The following is a 20,213-nucleotide window of genomic DNA, read 5'->3' as shown; positions in this document are numbered from 1 at the left end:
GTTCCAGAAAAACATCTACTTCTGCTTTATTGACTGTGCCAAAGCCTTTGATTGTGTGGATCACAACAAACTGTGGAAAATTCTGAAAGAGATGGGAATACCAGAACACTTGACCTGCCTCTTGATAAATCTGTATGTAGGTCGAGAAGCAACAGTTAGAACAGGACATTGAAGAACAGACTGGTTCCAAATTGGGAAAGTAGTACATCAAAGCTGTATATTGTCACCCTGCTTATTTAACTTCTATGCAGAGAGCATCATGAGAAACGCTGGGCTGGATGAAGTACAAGCTGGAAAGAAGACTGCCAGGAGAAATATCAATAACTTCAGATATGCAGATGACATCATGCTTATGGCAGAAAGTGAAGAAGAACTAATGAGCCTCTTAATGAAAGTGAAAGAGTAGAGTGAAAAAGTTGGCTTAAAACTCAACATTCAGAAAACTAAGATCGTGGCATCTAGTCCCATTACTTCATGGCAAATAGATGGGGAAACAGTGAAAACAATGACAGGCTTTATTTTGGGGGTTCCAAAATCACTGCAGATGGTGACAGCAGCCATGAATTAAAAGATGCTTGGTCCTTGGAAGAAAAGTTATGACCAACCTAGATAGCATATTAAAAAACAGAGACATTCCTTTGCCAACAAAGGTCCATTTAGTCAAAGCTATAGTTTTTTCCAGTAGTCATGTATGGATGTGAGAGTTGGAGTATAAAGAAAGCTGAGTGTTGAAGAATTGATGCTTTCGAATTGTGGTATTGGAGAAGACCCTTGAGATTCCCTTGAACTGAAAGGAGATCCAACCAGTCCATCCTAAGGAAATCAGTCCTGAATATTCATTGGTAGGACTGAAGCTGAAGCTTAAATTCCAATACTTTGGCCACCTGATATGAAGAACTGACTCATTGGAAAAGACCCTGATGTTGGGAAAGACTGAAGGCGGGAGGAGAAGGGGATGACAGAGGATGAGATGGTTGGATGGCATCACCGACTCAATGGACGTGAGTTTGAGTGAACTCCGGGAGTTGGTGATGGACAGGGAGGCCTGGCGTACTGCCATCCAAGGGGTTGCAAAGAGTCAGACATAACTGCGTGACTGAACTGAACTGATGATTCTGTTTGTTTTGTACATAAGTTCATTTTTATCATTTCTTTTTAGATCATGCATATAAGGGATGTTATATATTTCTCTTCTGTTTGACTTCACTCAGTATGACAACCTCTAGGTCCATCCATGTTGCTGCAAATGGCACTATTTCATTCTTTTTAATCGCTGAGTAATATTCCATACCACGTCTTCTTTATCCATTCTTCTGTTGGTGAACATTGAGGTTGCTTTCATGTCTTGGCTATTGTAAACAGTGCTGCAACTCTCTGACATAAATCTCAGCAATATCTTTTTCAATTTCTCACCCAAAATACTACAAGTAAAAACAAAAATAAAGAAGTGGGACCTATTTAAATTCAAAGGTTTCTGTTCAGCAAAGGAAACAATAAACAAAATGAAAAGGCAACCCAGAGATTAGGAGAAAATATTTGCAATTGATGTGACAGACAAGGGATTAGTCTCCAAAATCTACAAATAGCTCATGAGGTTTAACATCATCAAAACAAACAACCCAATCAAAAAAATGGGCATAAGACTTAAACAGACATTTCTCCAAAGAAGATGTACAGATGGCCAAAAGGCATGTGAAAAGATGCTCAACATCACTAATGATCAGAGAAATACAAATCTATAATGCAATGAGATACCATCTTACACCAGTCAGAATGACTATCATCAAAAAAAGAATCCAAAAAACCCACAAACAATAAATGCTGGAGAGGATGTGGAGAGACAGGAACCCTTCTACACTAGGGGTGGGAATGTAAGTTGGTATAGTTACTATGGAGAACAAATTCCTTAAAAAACCAAAAATAGAGCTACCATGTGACCCTGCAATCCCATTCCTGGGCATATATACAGAAAAAAACATGGTTTGAAAGGATACATGCACCCCAATATTCATTGTTGTTTACAACAGCCAAGACATGGATCCATGGTATTTATATTCTACTTTTTCTTTATCCATTCATCTGTTAATAGACTTTTGGATTGGGTATTATAAATAATGTGCCTTAGCAACTTTTGAAGAGTCTATTTAAAATGTATAATTCTGAAAGATGTAGACCATCTTGATGTAGACCATGAAAGATGTAGACCACCTTGATGTAGACCATGAAAGATGTAGACCACCTTGATGTAGACCATGAAAGATTCAGACCACGTTGACTCAAAGCGATACACTTCATAAAATGATGGCTATTTGCTAAACTGTTTGCTTGGTTTCCACAAACAAACAGTTTGGGAATCTACAATTATGGAGTAAATTTTTTTCTTTATATACTTCCTTAAAAAGTATATAAATAACCACCATGACAATTACTTTCTTTAACAACAGAACCAAAACAATAGTGACTAAGAGTAACTTCAATCAGAATAACACAGGCAGAACACAGCTCTCCTGCAACACAGGAGAGTTGGCCTTCTGTGATGCAGTTTTTTCTATTTGGAACTATAATTCAGATTTAGGTAATTATAACTTTTTAGAGATATGATCACATATAAGTTTAAAATTCAACTATATTTTGAGATAATTAAAGATATTTAAAAATAGAATAAAACATTTTAAATTAATGCAATTGGAAAAATAGTTTTTAAGAATAAAGTATAACATTTTAAACAAACAATAATGCCAATATCCTATAGGAAATAAAACAGCTCCAGAACATACTGTCAATTTTCACTGCATGGCAAAGAAACACATCTTGTACTTGAAAAGAGTGAAACTTATTTGGAATGCCCCAAATCTATGTTGAATATCATATTTCCAACTTATTATCTGTCATTTAACTGGAAAAGAAAACAACAAAAAATGAAAAATTATCCTTATTGGAGGGGAAAATACCCAAACAACAAAGATTCATATTCTAACTTAACACATAGAATTAGTAATGTACATACTACAAAGGGAAAATATAATAGCACCTCATTTCTCTATAGGCTGAGGTATTGGCTAAAATAAATATCAATATCAACTAAAGCACATAAATGTCAATCATAAGAGTCTCAAGTCCTTATTCACATAAATTCTTATTAGATTCAGTTCCGACAAAATCCTTTGTTTACTTAGGTAATACTGCATTAGAAATAAAAGAAGAAAGGTGAACAAGCATCTAGAGGGAGAAATGTGTGTGTGTATGTACGTGTTCAGTGTCAGACTCTTTCTGACCCCATGGATGTAGCTTGTCAGGATCCTCTGACCATAGGATTCTCCAGGCAAGAATATTGGAGTGGGTTGCCATTGCCTCCTCCAGGGGATATTCCCAACCCAGGGACTGAACTCACTTCTGTGGCTCCTCTATTAGCAGAGATATTCTTTACCACTGAGCCAATAGGGAAGTCCAGAAGAAGAAATACTAACATCAAAAAGAAATTTTGCTTCTGAGAAGAGGAGGTAAACAGACTTTCTGCTATGTCTTTCACTAAGTACAAATAAGAATCTTGGACATTACATTTAAAAAAAAAAATTTAGAAGAGTCTGAAAGATGGAGAAAAGGAGGTAAACTGGCTAGGGACCTCAGGATCCAAGGGAAGACATGATCGTAAGCTCCCTGAGTTTTCTTTTGGCTTCGTATATCCCATACCTGGAGTGGGAGAAATAGGCAACATAGAAATGTCAACAGGACAAAAACGCACCATCTCTCACTTCACTACCACCACCACCAAAAAAAAAAAAAAAAAAGAGTCTGCTATCTCTAGCTCCATAAGGAGGAAAAGGCCAGTGTAGCAAGACAGAAAACTTTCTGACAATAATCTTATTACTCCATCCAAACTTCACAGAAAAAAAGACCTGTGGTTTTTTTCCCATCTAAGCCAAGATTGAGTAGGGAGCCTAGATTTCATTTCCATCCTCGCCAGAATGTAGCCAGAACTGGCTGTCAGAGCAGCTCAGTAGAGTGCTAGGCTTTCATCCCCATCCAGTGATAATGAGGTCCTTCCTAGTCCCAGTATTAGCAGTAATTAACTGGAGAGTCTGCACTATCACCTGCCTTGCAGTGATGAGCTAGCCCCTACTTCCCCTGGTTGGATTCTGTTCAGGAGGCCTGTGGAAAGACAAAACTTTTACCAACTTTCACTAACAGTAATGAGGCCACTCCCAATGTGGTGCCAGTGGGGACCACGTGAGGAGCTGTAACTCCAACTGCCCAGAAGTGATAAGAAGTCTCTTTCCCAACCATGTCAACAGAGGGGTAAACCTAGACTTCCACCTCCAACAGTCAGCAATGAAGCAGTGTCTCCCCCTCCTACTCCCTTCCTCTGCTGGCACAGTGCCAGAGAAAGCCAGCTAAGGCTGAAGGTTTAAGTGAGTTTCAGAGTCTCATAACAAGATATGAAAATGTCTGATTTCCAGTAGAAAAATCACTTGTCATTCTAAGAACCAGGAAGATCACAAACTAAATGAAAAAAGATAGTCCATAGGCCAACACCAAGTTGACAGGTTTGCAAATGAAAACATAAAGTCTCAAAAACTAAACAGAAGATACAAAGAAAACCCAAATGGAAATTTTAGAACTAAAAAATACTATTGAAAGAAAAATACTCAGTGGATTTATTAGGAGATTCAACATAGAAAGTATGTCAATTCTTCCCATACCCTTTAGATATACAAGTATAAAGCAATTCCTATAAAAATCCTAGTGAAATTTTTTACAGATACAAACTAGATTATTTTAATTTTATATGTAAAGGCAAAATAATTAGAATAAAAGAATTTTGAAAAAAAAAAAAAAAAGAGTAAAATGGAAGGAAGTGATTTGAGGACTTACAGCCACATTAATCAAAACTGGGTAATAGCCTTGGTGGAGGGATGAAAGTGAAAGTGAAAGTGAAGTCACTCAGTCATGTCTGACTCGACTGTAGCCTATCAGGCTCCTCCGTCCATGGGATTTTCCAGGCAAGACTGTTGGAGTGGATTGCCATTTAGAGAACCAAGAAATAGACCCACATAAATATGCACAAATGATTTCTGACAAGGGTGCAAAAAATTCATGGAGGAAAGATAGTTTTTGAACAAAGAATGCTGGACTAATTGGATATCCATAGGTTAAACAAAACAAAACCAAAAAACCATGACCTATGTCTCACACACTATAAAAAAATTAACTTAAAATAGATCACACACCTAGACTGTAAAAATACTAACTTTTTACAGTTTGTAAGTCTATAAACTTTTAGGAGAAAATATTCAGGACCTAGAACTAAGCAAAGGCTTCTCCAAAAACGCAATCTATAAGAAGAAAAAGTGATAAACTGGACTTCATAAAAATGAGAAACTTGTTCTAGGAAAGACTCTATTATTAAGAAGGTGAAAATATAAACTCCAGTGCAGAATAAAATATTTGCAAACCACACATTTGACATAGGATTTGTACCTAGAATATACAGAGGGCTCTCAAAACTCGACAGTAAAAAGGAAAATAATCTAATTAGAAAATGGATGAAAAGTCAATCTAAGACAAAGGAAAAGACTCTGATGCTGGGAAAGATTGAAGGAAGGAGGAGAAGGGGACGACAGAGGATGAGATGGCTGGATGACATCACTGAATCATTGGACATGAGTTTGAATAAACTCTGGGAGTTGGCGATGGACAGGGAGGCCTGGTGTGCTGCAGTCCAAGGGGTCGCAAAGAGTCAGACACAACTGAGTGACTGAACTGAACTGAAGACAAAGGAGGCAAGGCTATACATGGAGAAAAGACAGTCTTTTCAAGAAGTGGTTCTGGGAAAATTAGATGGCTATCTGTAAAACAATGAAATTATAATATTCTCTAACACCATATAAAAATAATCTTAAAACAGATTAAATATCTAAATGTAAGGCTAGATACTGTAAAATTCCTAGAGGAAAACATAGGCAGAACACTCTGACACAAATTATAGCAATATTTTTGGAGCCATCTCTTGGACTAATGGAAATAAAAACAAAAATAAACAAATAGGACCTAATTAAACTTAAAAGCTTTTACACAGCTTTTGCACATAAACAAAATGAAAAGACAATCTATAGTCTGGGATAAAATATTTGCAAATGATGCTACTGACAAGGAATTAGTTTCTAAAATATAAAAACAGCTCACATAGCTTCAATATCAGAAAAACAAACAACCCGATTAAAAAAATGGGCAGAAGACTTAAAGAGACATTCCTCCAATGAAAACGTACAGATGGCCAATAGACACATGAAAAGATGCTCAATATCACTAATTATTAGAAAATCACAACTACAGTTAGGTATCATCTCATACCAGTCAGAATGGCCATTATTAAAAAGCCTACAAATAATAAATACTGGAGAGAGTCTGGAGAAAAAGGAACTCTCCTAAATTGTTGATGGAAATTTAAACTGGTGCACCCACTGTGGAGAACAGCATGGAGGTTCCTTAAAAAGCTAAAAATAGTCACCATATGATTCTGTAATCACACTCCTGGGCATATATCTGGAGTAAACTCTGATTTGAAAAGATACATGCACCCCAATGTTCACAGCAGCACTATTTACAATAGTCAAGACATGGAACTGTTAGGTAGGAAGTTAGGCATGAGCAATGAGGGGTGGCTTAAGGGAAAGGGATGCAAGCTGATCTCTAAACCCCACCTCAGACACTCCCAGGAGAGCTCACAGATATGCTACAAAAATAGCCACAGAGACTTTTCCAATTCTTGCCCATGTGCCCTAGGCCCACAGTGGATACAGACTCACCACAGGGCTTCTCCAACTCTGGCACATTCTCTCTTGTACACAGCTGTGTCCTCAAGTATCCTTAGGCAGCCAGGAGCCCATTAAAGGTTCATAAATATTCAATACATATATATGATTATAACAGACTGAAATATGGGAAAGCAGGACCAATAAAGCCTGTTATGTAACTTGCAACTATTAACAAAGCTCCCAGCCCACCCCCACCTAGATGAATATGTAAAAATGCTATTTTTGCATGTGCCCAGACACGCCCCCTTCCCTGATTGACCTAGAGCAAACAGCCATTTGCATTCCCTTTCCTCATTGGTGGTAGGTACACAGGGCAGAACCAAGAGGAGGAGATGGGAAGTATAAAAATGGAAGCCAAGAGGACCGTACCCACAGCTGCTGCCAAGTCTCCAGAGTGTACTACCCACTCTTTGGTTTAATAAAAGTTCTGTCTGCTTGAGCTGTAGTTGATCTGTAACTAGTCTGTTGTTTTAAATTCTTGCTATTATGAGACAACAGTTAAGATATCCTGCCTGCTTTAGCTGTAATTAGTCCATCATTCCAAATCTTTGTTATGGATGAGACAAAAATGAAGAGAGAGAAATAAACCAACCTGACAGAAGCAACCAAAATGTCCAGTAACAGATGAAATGGATAAATTAGTAGTATACATATACAAAGGAATATTACTTGGCCATAAAAAGAAAGAAAGAAAACCATTTGCTTATGGACCTAGAGATTACCATATTAAGTGAAGTTAGAGAAAGACAAATATATGATACCACTTATATGTGGACTCTAAAAAATGATACAAATTAACATATTTACAAAACAGAAGTAGTCCCAGACATAGAAAACAAATTTATGGTTACAAAAGGGGATAGTGGGAGGGGCAGGAAGATAAGTTAGGGGTTTGGGATTAAAATATATTCATTACTATATATAGACTAAGTAAAAAACAAACAACAAGTTTGTAATACTCGATATTACAGGATATCAAGTACAGGGAACCTATAATGGAAAAGAATCTAAGAACGTGCATATACGTATAACTGAATCACTTGGCTGTGCACCTGAAACTAACATAACATTGTAAATTATCTATACTTCAAAAAATTGAAAATGGATAAAAGACATTATGAGAAATTTCATAGATAGGCAGATGGCAAATAAGCACATTAAAAGATATTCTGAATCAATAGGCATTAAGAAAATATCAGTTAAAACCACACCAAGATATTATTACGCCTTTGTTGTTGTTGCTATTTAGTTGCTAAGTTGTGCCCAATTCTTTGCAACCCAATGGAACTGTAGCCCACTAGGCTCCTTCTGTCCATGGGATTTCCCAGGAAAGATTACTGGAGTGGGTTGCCATTTCCTTCTCCATACTATACCTTTAAGAATGGCTAAAATACAAAATAGTTACAACATCAATGCTAATGAGGATGTGGAAAACTGGATCACTCTTACACTGCTGGTGGATAGTCACTCTGAAGACCAATTTAGCAGTTTTTTACAAGACTAAACCACCATATGATCCAGCAATTGTACTCCTTCATTTATTCCAGAGAAATAAAAATGTTCAGTTCAGTTCAGTCACTCAGTTGTGTCCAACTCTTTGCGACCCCATAGACCGAAGCACTCCAGACCTCCCTGTTCATCACCAACTCCCGGAGTTTACTCAAACTCATGTCCATTGATTCGGTGATGCCATCCAACCATCTCATCCTCTGTCATCCCCTTCTCCTCCTGCCTTCAATGCTTACACAAAAACCTATACATGAATATTTATAGCAGCTTTATTCATAGTAACTCCAAACTGGGAACTACCCAGATATCCTTAATGGGTGAATGGTAACAATACAATACAATAATACTCAGCAACAAAAAGGAATAAGCTATTCATCCAGCGATCTGGATGAATCCCAGAGAAATGGGTTGAGTGAAAAAAGGCAATTCTGAATCATACAGAAATCATCATATATATAATATATACACTATACATATATATGATAGTATTTATAGAATACTCTAGAAATGAAAAAAAGTACAGAAATGAGAACAGATTAGTGATTTCCAGAGGATGGGAAGTGGGTATGGGTATAAAAGGGCAATGTGAAATAACAGAAATGTTCTGTGTCTTGACTATATAAATGTCATTATCCTGGTTGTGAGATTGCACTACAGTTTTTCTAGATGTTACCACCGGGGAAAACTGAATAGAGAGTATTATGTGATCTTGGGCTTCCCCAGTGGCTCACCGGTAAAGAATACAACTGCAAGGCAGGAGCTGCAGGAGACGCAGGTTCATCTCTGGGTTGGGACGATCCCCTGGAGAAGGGCATGGCAACCCACTCCAGTATTCTTGCCTGGAGAATCCTATGGACAAGAAGAGCCTGGCAGGCTACAGTCCAAAGGGTCGCAAAGAGTCAGAAATGACTGAAGCAAGTCAGCATGCATGCATGGGATCTTTCTGTATTTTTTTTCACAACTGCAAGTGAATCTACAATTACCTCAAAATGGAGGCTCAGTGGTAAAGAATCTGCCTGACAATGCAGGAGACCTGGGTTTAATCCCTGGGTGTATAAGATCCCCTGGAGAAGGGACTGGCAACCCACTCCAGTATTCTTGCCTGGGAAGTCCCAAGGATAGAGGAGCCTGGTGGGGTACAGTCTATGGGGTCTCAAAGAGTCAGAAATGACTTAGTGACTAAACAGTAACAACAACAAAGTTAAATTTAACTTTAAAAAAAAAATTACAGCTATGCAGTAAGGGAAAAAATCTTTTAACAAAGAATTCACCAAGCTAACCAGTAGAGGCTAGTATTGTAAACTAATTAAACTTAATAGCTCAAGGGCAACACAGTAACATAACAGAGTAAAATATTTTGATGCCCATAATGATTCAAAGGCATGAAGAAAATATCAAACACATTTATCATAATCTATATAAAAGATGACAGAAATATGCATTGTAATTTAGATTTGTATTAAAAATGTCAAAATAAGGTTTGCATAACTGATGAGTATTCTACTTCTGACAATGCTCTTCATGAGCCACCCATAACTGACCTTTGACTCCTACTGACCCTACTACTCAATCCCGACTCTGCCTTCATAGGCCAGCTTCATACCTTCTCCTGCTTAGATCCCCATAAGAGCTTTCTACTCCTCTTCTTTGCCTCAAGCCTATGCTTTCAATTCATTCTCTACCCTTTGTTATAATGAGATAAAATATGAACATGAGCATCCATCTCTCTTTTACTCTTTCAACAGCATCTCAGGATAGAGTTTAATTTCTTTAGACTGGCACAAAAGTTATTTTAGTAATGTCTCCTGTCAGCTCTATAGTTTCCTCTCCTGATACCCTTCCACATTTTCCAGTGCCTAAATCACATAAAACTATTTTTTAATGTCTTTTATTTCATAACATTTAAGTTTTTTCACATATTGTTCTCCTTTGCCGCTCAAGTGAGCTAACTCCTCATTTATCTAATAAGAATTTACCCTTCCAGGAATTCTTTGTCATGTACTATGTGAGATGTACTTCCACAGTACCTTGTTGGTGACTCAATTGTAGTATTTACTGTACAGCACTACCATCCTTTTTGTTTTTTACTACTTCATTATTAGTAAATAGAAAGCAAGAATGATGCATTTTATTTTTTATCCTCTGGTATACGAAAGGTGGCTCAGATGGTAAAGACTCTGCCTTCACTGTGGGAGACCCACGTTTGTTCTCTGGGTTGGGAAGATGCCCTGGAGAAGGAAATGGCAACCCACTCCAGTATTCTTGCCTGGAGAATTCCATGCCCCGAGGAGCCTCATGGCCTATGGTCCATGGGGTCGCAAACAGTAGGACATGACTCAGACTGAGAGACTAACACTTTCACTATACTTTCAAATGTTTGTTGAATGAATAAATGTTATCCTTTATAACACTTTCAATAGCTGAAAATAACTTCTAAATATCCTGAATTCCTTTCATTTCTCTTGAATATATTATGAATATATTATGGATAATATGGGCTTCACTGGTGGCTCAGTGGTAAAGAACCCGCTTGCAATGCAGGAGACGTGGGTCTGATCCCTGGGTTGGGAAGATCCCCTGGAGGAGGGCATGGCAACCCACTCCAGTACTTTTGCCTGGAGAATCCCATGGACAGAGGAGCCTGTGGGCTACAGTCCACAGGGTACCAAAGAGTTGGACACAGCTGAAGCCAATGAGCACGCATGCATGGATAATATATCCAGGGATATTTAAATCTACTGATAACTGGATTTATTTGAATCTGTTTATATTTTTTAGCTTATTCCATACATCTATATATGTAGGCTTGATTAATGTGACTTAAATTGCTTAAAGTATAAGTCCTTATTTATTCTAAGGTACAGTTTTCCTGCTTCATGGGGAACTCCATACTCCACCATTCTCACAAATAGATAATGTAGCTACCTCATACTCTTTCAACAGCATCAAATAATTCATCCTGTTCACCAAATAATTCATCCTGTGATTCTCTAGGTAATTTTTTTTCTGCCTATAGGATATTTAAGGAAGCTTCTTTATTACAGGTTTTAAAGATTCTTCCAAAGTGCCTGACCCTCACCACTTGCTAGTGTTTCCTCTTTGCTTTATTTGGGCAGTTTTCCCCATTCAATCCTTTTCTTTCTTATTATGCCAGTTGGTTATATAGTTACATAGGAGTTTTGTCTGATCATCTGAACTTTTAAGCCTACATACTTACATTATATTGTTTTAAAACTATTTGAATGTTTCTTTCGAGTTCTTTACTTCTTAAAATTTATTTCTATTTAGTTTCCTCAAGAAGCCATATTGGATCTGATTATTGACACTTCTAACTTATGATGATGAAACAGATTAACCAAAATTATTTTTTCTCCTAATATAGTATTTAATAATTGGTACTGAATTAGCTATGCTGTTGATGAATAAATGCCTCTTCACTAATTTATCAAAAGATAGTTCTAAGTTGAAAATTAAAAACAATGTAGGAAATAAGTTAATATTCTTTAAGTATGTGTATATATTAAAATTACTTGGTCCACAAAGCAGCCTAACTAGAAAGTTATTTGAGGTTGTGTTCCCACAAATATTATAAAACAAATCAAAAAAAGGGATGCTATGGAAGACAAGAAACTGTGGCTCTAATTGCTAAGAGCAATTAAGGGAAGTCTCAGGATGCCTACTGTGATTAGGTCTATGGGTGAATCTATTGCAGCAGTAACTACTGGTGGAGGAAGGTCTTGGAGAGAAACCAAGGGGACTTCACTGTATGAATACTGAGTGACAGAATGGAAAACTTAAGAATGCGATAAACACATACAAGAAAAATACTGGCAACAGAAACGCAAAAAATGGTTAACAAGAAAATAAAATGTGTGTGATTTTTAGGCAATTAATAAAAGTAAAAAAGAGCACTTGGTGCTATGAAGATCTTCTGAGTACTACTGGGGAAACTGTATTGACAATGTCAAAGCACAAATTTATCTCATTTTGTAGGAAAAAACCTAAGTGTTAGGAGACTATCTCTACCTGTAGGAAAAATAGTTTTTCTAAACTCTGACCATAATATGAATAGACACCATAAACTCAGATGATGTAAAGCATAAATGGATAGATAATGGCAAGGCCAAAAAAGTCACAATGATAGATATATTCTGAAGTTCAGAAGTGTATCTAGAATTTCATTCCCTTTATAAAAGGTGAATATAGAAATAAATGATTAGTGTTTAAAAAAATACTTTTATGTGGCTTTACATCAAAACAGGTTTTCTTTACCCATCTGTAGGGCAACAGAAAAGGAAAACATAATGAAATTATATTGGAAAATGTACTGCCTCTTAGAATTTTAAACCCCAAATTTTCTTCTATATTTTCTACATCAGAATTCTTATGGTATTTGATGAGACAAGATAGGTTGGAACTTTATGAATCAAATTCCACATATAAAGCCTGCCATTTCATTACAGCAAGACTATTAAAAATGTACAACTGACAGATACTAATTTGTTAATAAAATAAGCTTTAATGTTGAAGCACTACATGACAAATATTTTGTATATGTGTTCTCAACTATTTCTATTATTAAACGTTTTTGCTCTACATAATAATTCCTTGAAACATATAGTATTAATTCCAATCATAAATGAGAAACTAAAGCTCAAAGAGCTTAAATAACTTGCTCTAACTGATGGAGCTAGGATTTTAACCTAGATCTCTAACTCCAAAGCCAATGACTCTTTCAACATAAGATTATTCATCTTTATTGAACATCTATCAGTGCCTTTTATAAGCTTCAGGAGCTGAAAGGTAGGGGAAAAACAGAAATACACAAATAAAAAACAGAAACAAAATGAAGCTTCATTAAATATTATCAACTACACCAGGCGGTATAGAGCTACTCTAAAGAGAAATACAGCGCCAGAAAAAAATTACAGGTAAACAATTTTGTATTCCCCAAATGGGATTTGCAACATATGCCCAATGATGTAGTTGATAAACTCTAGGGATTTTCTGCTATTCAGCTATTGCAGAAATATAAACAAGGTAGAAAGAAACAACAATAAAAATGGCATAACGACTCTGCATTAAAAAATAAACCAGCAATTCAAATGAATTTTGAGAAATGTCAAGCAGAGATAGGCTTGTTTGCATTTGCGTTTTTACTTTATTTAGTTGCCAGTTTATACTAGAAAGCTCTTTTTTTAAAGTGGCAATCATTTATAAAATTCTTTTTATAATATTTCCACCATTATTCATATTTCCCCTATTTTTCTGACTGGATGAATGAGGGAAGTACGTATATAAAAATTAGATATAAGTGAATAATAATTAAAATAGAATATATTCTATTAAAGCAAATGCTAATTGGTCACCTTTTATCATAAAATGACACAAAAAATGAAGAATATATTTTATAGTTATTTTAAGAAGTAGATATGACACTAATAAATTCTATGACAAGAAAAGACTGCCTCAGTTACATTTACTAAACTAGATGATACATCATTCTGTGGTGTGGCAGAAAAACAATAAAATTTAAAAGTCACAAAAATTTTGATCAATTTTATACAGAAATCACTGTCATGACTTAGGTTCATAAAATGCTACAAAGTAGAGAAATTATTAATTTATAAAGACTGAGTTTCTATGCTTTTGAATAAAATATAATTACTTACTTTTTTCTCCGGTTTGACTCCACAAAATATTTACGTGCTCGATTTCGACATATTTTTTGTTGCTGCAGTAATATTTGGCGCTCTTCTTCTAAATTTTTCTCAAAATGAATTTTCATATCTCTAATAACAGCATAAAGTTAAGGACAGTGGTTTACGTCTTTAGTGGATGAATGTCAGTGCTACCTGATAAATAAAATATAATTACAGTCTCATATAATGATGTAATGATTTTTTGTGGAATAATTAGTATGTGTACACATTAGTGTCAGTGTATGAATGGCAGATGTTTTATTTTTTCTTGACTTGATAATACAACTGAAGATACATCTCATTTTCTTTGAGGAAAAATTACTTTTATACATCATGAGCCCAGATAAAGAGAATGTCTATCTTTTCTTTCATTATACAGATATTTGGGTACTTATTGCTGCTAAGTCACTTCAGTCATGTCCGACTCTGTGCGACCCCATAGACGGCAGCCTACCAGGCTCCTCCGTCCCTGGGATTTATTAACAAGTTGCTATCTTAGGAATGTTGGGCTTCCCATGTGGTGCTGGTGGTAAAGAATCTGCCTGCCAATACAGGTAGATGTTAAGAGATCTGGGTTTGATCCCTGGGTCAGGAAGATCCTCTGGAGAAGGAAATGGCAACCCGCTTCCAACATTCTTGCCTGGAGAATCCCATGGACAGAGCCTGGCAGGTTGCAGTCCATAAGGCTGCTCAGAGTCAGACACAACTGAAGTGACTTAACACACTTCACATCTTAGGAATGTATGTAGAAAAATGAAAGGAGGTTATATTTCACTAATATAAAGTAGATGAGTTAAATGTTTTGGTTGACATTTTCATGGGATTTTCCAGGTGCCATTGCCTTCTCCAATTCACATTATGAAAGTCATATTAAAATATTAAAAATCAGTTAGCAATATAACTGGGAAAATTTGGTGATTTACTCATAGGTTATAAAACAAACCATCAGGAAAACCATACATAGCAGTGTTTACAAGAAGTTTGCCAGATAAAGAGTATTTTAGTTATCTAAATCATCCATTTATTTGAAATTTATTTCTTTAAATAAGTTGAATTGCTGTGGTTAACTGATGTCTGCGTTTACTCAGCTACATTTCAACTGGCATTACTGAATGCCTTTATCAAGTTTATCATAGTATTTTTATGTTTTTAATGATTCTGAAGTTTTAAGAAGTGGTCATTGAATTACCATTTCCAGTACCTCATCATTCAGCTTAGTTCAGTTGCTGAGTCGTGTCCGACTCTTTGCGACCCCATGAATCGCAGCATGCCAGGTCTCCAGATGTATATAAGATTGTATTGAGGTTATATATTGCGAACATGCCTAGTTGTCTTTTTAGAATAAACTATGTTTAAACCACTCCTCCCCCCAAATAAAGATTTGAAATTCTCTTTAAGAGGTCTATTTAATCAAAATTTTTATAAGATATAAATATTAGTGGTAAAACAACATATTAAATAATAAGTTAAGCAGTACATAATTTGTTAATTCAAAATGTCTTAATTTTAGGATCCTACAGTGTTTCAGTATCAACATAGTAAAAAAAAACTATCCAATACTATATATTTCAAACCAATCACATTTATTTGAATGTTTTAGTCATTTGAAACTTTGCAAATGGGCACTTTCAATTATGTTGCTATTTATCTATTTTTATGCCATTGGCCATTAATAATTTATTATAAAATTTTGTACCTCACCATAAACAAATACATGCACTTGCATACATGATATTTTTGCTTAATGTTTCTTTTGAAGGATTTATAAAATTGAAACAAAAAAAAAAAAAGGAAAGAATCTGGTTCATTGTTAGCATGGAAAAAGCTAAAGATTTAGCTTCTTCTTCCAATAGAGTAATTTATTAGAAGGAGTCAGACTTCAACAAGATGGCTAACTGCTAAGTCACAACATCTCAGTGGAGGAAAGTGCAACTTCCTTTCAGGGTACCCAAGATCAACACTGTTGGGTGGGAGCAAAGGGAGAAGTTGCTTCGGTTCAGGTGAGAAATATGAAGGAGTATGATGCACGTGGAAACAGTTGTGTTCAAGGTTTTAACATGCTTGCAGTCTCACCACAGTAACATAATCACAAATGTAATGTTTGTAATAATGTTCTGGCAACTATATGTTAGATTTAATTAAATCTCTCTCTACATATATATATATATATATATATAGCTAATATATATATATATATAATATTGCCTGCTGAGTTATAAAAAGTGCTTTGCCTTTGCATCTCTTCAAAGTATGGTATTCAAATTTAAAAAATATTAGATGGCTGGTTAAACTTTTATTTTCATACAAGCTGTACCGTAAAGGTAAGATACTTCCATAAAAACCAGAATTAAATACTTGTTCAAAGAAAGGTTATATACTTATAAAAAAAAAAAAAAAACAATCAACAACCAAGAAAATTATAGGTTGTAGTACTGGCTAAGTAATACATAATGATTGTAACTTAAAAGCATAGCCTAATGCACCCTACCTCATCCTCTCCCAATATAGTCTTTTTCTAATTGTAGCTCATTTAGGTTTTTTCAAATATTGTACCACCACTAATAACTATGAATCATATAACCAATACTCTTGTCAAATTATTAGAGCTATCCTGATTCTTTTTCTTTTCTGTACCTTCTACAGCCTTGACTGTGATGCTCTAAATCCCTTGCCCAGACCAACTCAGTAGTCTTCTAACTCATCATACTACTCCTAAACTTGTCATCCTCCATTTGAACATCCAAAAAATCAGCTAAACACAAATCTCACTATGTCTCTCATTCTTTGCTGTTCTCCAAAATCTCCCTGTTACTTTCATGATAACATTAGAATATAAGGCATCCTATAATCTGGTCTGTTTTTTCATCTTCATTTTTCAACACTTCCCTACATGACTCCTAGCTCAGTCACACTATCACACTAAGATACTTATTAACAGAACAAGCCATGACATAGTATGCCATTATATTTTGGAACATGCTGGCTAACTCTACCCATCCTTTCAGGGACACCTCAAACAGTTCTTACCCTATGAAGCTTTTTCTAACCCTCACTGGAAGATATGACACTCTCATGGGTACATCATGTGTATCTCCTCTACATTTCTATAAAATATAATATGCCTGGCATGGTGCTTAGAATATGGTAATGGCGTAATAAAAGCTTGCTGAGTGATTTCCTTGGAGAAAATTCTCAGCAGATAAACTAAGACAAAAGGTATACATATCTTTATAGCTTTCAGTGTCTCACAGACAAATTGATTTCCAAAAGGGTTATATAAATTTACATGTCATTAGAAATATATGAATATGAGGTAAAACCTCATGAGTATAAGGTAGTACTTTTAAAAAAAGAAAGACCACGTGGAAAGTCAGGTTATAGTATGTATGCATTAGCAAAACAGAAAAATTGTCTTATTTGATACTAATTTTATTTTCCTCTTTGGTGAATTGTTAGTTCAGAGTCACTGATCATTTATCTATTGAGAACTTCATTTTAAAAATCAATTTCAGTAAATTCTATAGAGAGAGAATAGTATAAATATTAACCTTCTATCATAATTACAAGCATTTCCTCCAGATAATTCATTTTATTTAATTATATAATTTCCCCTTACACTAAAGTTTTAAATTAACAAGTTATCTTTGAAATATTTTTCATTTGAAATTGGTTCTTGCTTTTCAAAAGGTAAAGTTACTATATCTTCAAGTTATGAAAAATGTGAAAATCTATTTTCTGTCAGTTTTTCTTTACAATTTTGTATTTATTTTTTATGAACCTCCCAGTAGCTCAGATGATAAAGAATCTTCCTGCAATGCAGGAGACCTGGGTTCGATCCCTGGGTAGGGAAGATCCCCTAGAGAAAGGCATGGCAACCCACTCCAGTATTCTTGCCTGGAGAATTCCATGGACTGAGAAGCCTGACAGACAACAGTCCATGCCTTTTTTTTTTTTTTTTTTTAAATCAGTTCAAGTATATTTTGGAATGAAGTATAAAGTGTAACTCAAGGTAGAGACAGTGAATTTAGACTACTCTTTTTTAGTGGTTTGAATAATGAGACAGGAGATATTAAAACAGTTAAGAGTTCTTTTGATCAAAAGGTTTGATTTTTATTTTTAAGGATAGCCAAGACTAGAGGGTGTTTATAGGCTTTAGGGAAAGAAGGCTATTAGAGAAGAGTTGGAAGTAAATTGTAATAGAGAGTTAGGATAATTTACAATCCAGGGTTACTGGAAAGAGAGGTGATGAAAACAGGACATAAGTGAATGCATTCACCTTCTACAGTAACAGTGATATATCTTATCAATGAGCCTGGATAAAAAGATAGGGTAGGGGATTGAGGTTGGGGATGGGAGTAGGATGGTTTGTGTTGTTTGTTGGGAGGGACCTGAGGGAGTTTATGCATCCATTCTCTTATGAAATAGTAAGACAGGGTATTAAGAATGAGGGAAGGTGATCAAGATCTGGCACAGAAATTAATTTAAAAGGAACAAGACAGAATTCCGTTCTTGTTCTGGTGAAGCTGAGAACAATCAAACCACAGCAATCTTGTGACTTTTCTCTGACAGATTTTTTATTATTGAGTGAAGGACCAGAAATATAGGGTGGTAATAGTTACTGGATGGTTGAGAAAGAAGAACAGGAGTAAAAAGAACCAAGGATGTTATTGAGAGAATATGTGTAGATAATTAAAAACAGGGTTAAACTGGGTAGGGAATAAAGAGAGGCAAGGTGCTGCTGCTAAGCCACTTCAGTCGTGTCCGACTCTGTGTGACCCCACAGACGGCAGCCCACCAGGCTCCCCCATCCCTGGGATTCTCCAGGTAAGAACACTGGAGCGGGTTGCCATTTCCTTCTCCAATGCATGAAAGTGAAAACTGAAAGTGAAGTCGCTCAGTCGTGTCTGACCCTCAGCGACCCCATGGACTGCAGCCTTCCAGGCTCCTCCATCCATGGGATGTTCCAGGCAGGAGTACTGGAGTGGGGTGCCATTGCAAGGTGGGTGCTAGGATAAAACAGAAGGGGAAAAGACTGGAGATACTTGTGAGAAAAAAGAGGCATAGTGTGAAGGGGACATGAGAGACCTTCCCTCCTTTTTTTGAAAACAAATTTTATTCTATTTCCTTTTGAATTGTTTTAAGAAACTGAAATTATAGAACTTCATCTAATTTTAATTAGATAAACTTCATGAAGTTTTGTTCTTCCATAGCCTTTAGAGTTAGGAAATTCCAACTTAAGTAGAGAAATATAGCCTCTGAGTACTGAATTCGTATTTAGAAGTCACATGTAGAAATTTTACCAAGCCACTTCCTAAGTCTACAGTTCATTTTTTAAAATTTAGTTATTAATAAATTTGCACACCTACTCTGTACCAGGTATCCAATATGCAACATTACAGACACTGAGAATGTACAATATGACACAAGTGCTTAAGTGTTTCTCCAACTAGTAACAATAATATTCTTGATTTGCTAGCAAATATATATGTAAAAACGAGGAAAAAATGTATATTATATATAATATATATAGATGCATACACACACACACACACACACACACTAGCAAAAGTTGTTGGATTTTAGCAAAGGCTCAGGGTATCTATTGAAATGATTATTTACAACTTTCATAATTTTAACTATATATTTAGTATTTAAGTATATTTTTAGTAATACATTTCTTTATAGGAAACCAACATTATAATTCTGGAATTATATCTATTTGGTTTTGTTCATTTGAGGTACTGCCAAATTTATTTTACAACTATTTCCTTTGTTGTATCAACATTCATACCTTAAAAATTTAAAACTATTAAGTCTATGATCATTTCACTAATGAAAATGATGGAAAGATACACCTTGTCAATGAGCCACTTACAGTGCTTCTCTATTTTCTGATTTACAGATAAATCAGGGTCAGTGTAATAGGAGTTCAGGGTTCAATTAAACACAGTGTCAAGGGGGCAGAATCAAATCCATACTGAAAGCAATCCGGTTTATTTCAGATTACACCTTGAGTCAGGATAGTTTTGAGGAGCAGCAAGGGCAAAAGCCAAAGTGAATGGAGTTAATAATGAATAGATGAAAAGAATCAGAAGCTGTCATTGCAGGTTAGCATTCTGAAAAGTCGACTAAAGCAAGAAAAGATGGGATAAAAGCTTGAGGAAGCATGATCAGAAGAGGGATATTT

The 20,213-nt window shown here is 35.5% G+C and overlaps 1 protein-coding gene across 5 annotated transcripts in view; it reads right to left on the bottom strand.

The window, feature by feature from the left end:
• Positions 1-20,213, bottom strand: part of CEP126 (centrosomal protein 126) — a 131,416-nt gene that overhangs the window by 109,825 nt on the left and 1,378 nt on the right. For all 5 annotated transcript variants that reach the window (XM_045163019.1, XM_045163017.1, XM_045163018.1 and 2 more), the window contains exon 2: positions 13,997-14,116. In XM_045163019.1, the coding sequence (XP_045018954.1) occupies positions 13,997-14,116 (120 nt within the window). The remainder of the gene's footprint in view (positions 1-13,996; positions 14,117-20,213) is intronic.

The sequence above is a fragment of the Bubalus bubalis genome, chromosome 16, assembly GCF_019923935.1.
Source record: "Bubalus bubalis isolate 160015118507 breed Murrah chromosome 16, NDDB_SH_1, whole genome shotgun sequence".
NCBI lineage: Eukaryota > Metazoa > Chordata > Mammalia > Artiodactyla > Bovidae > Bubalus > Bubalus bubalis.
Note: the sequence above shows the minus strand (reverse complement) of the source record. Positions and strands in the feature narration are given on the sequence as shown.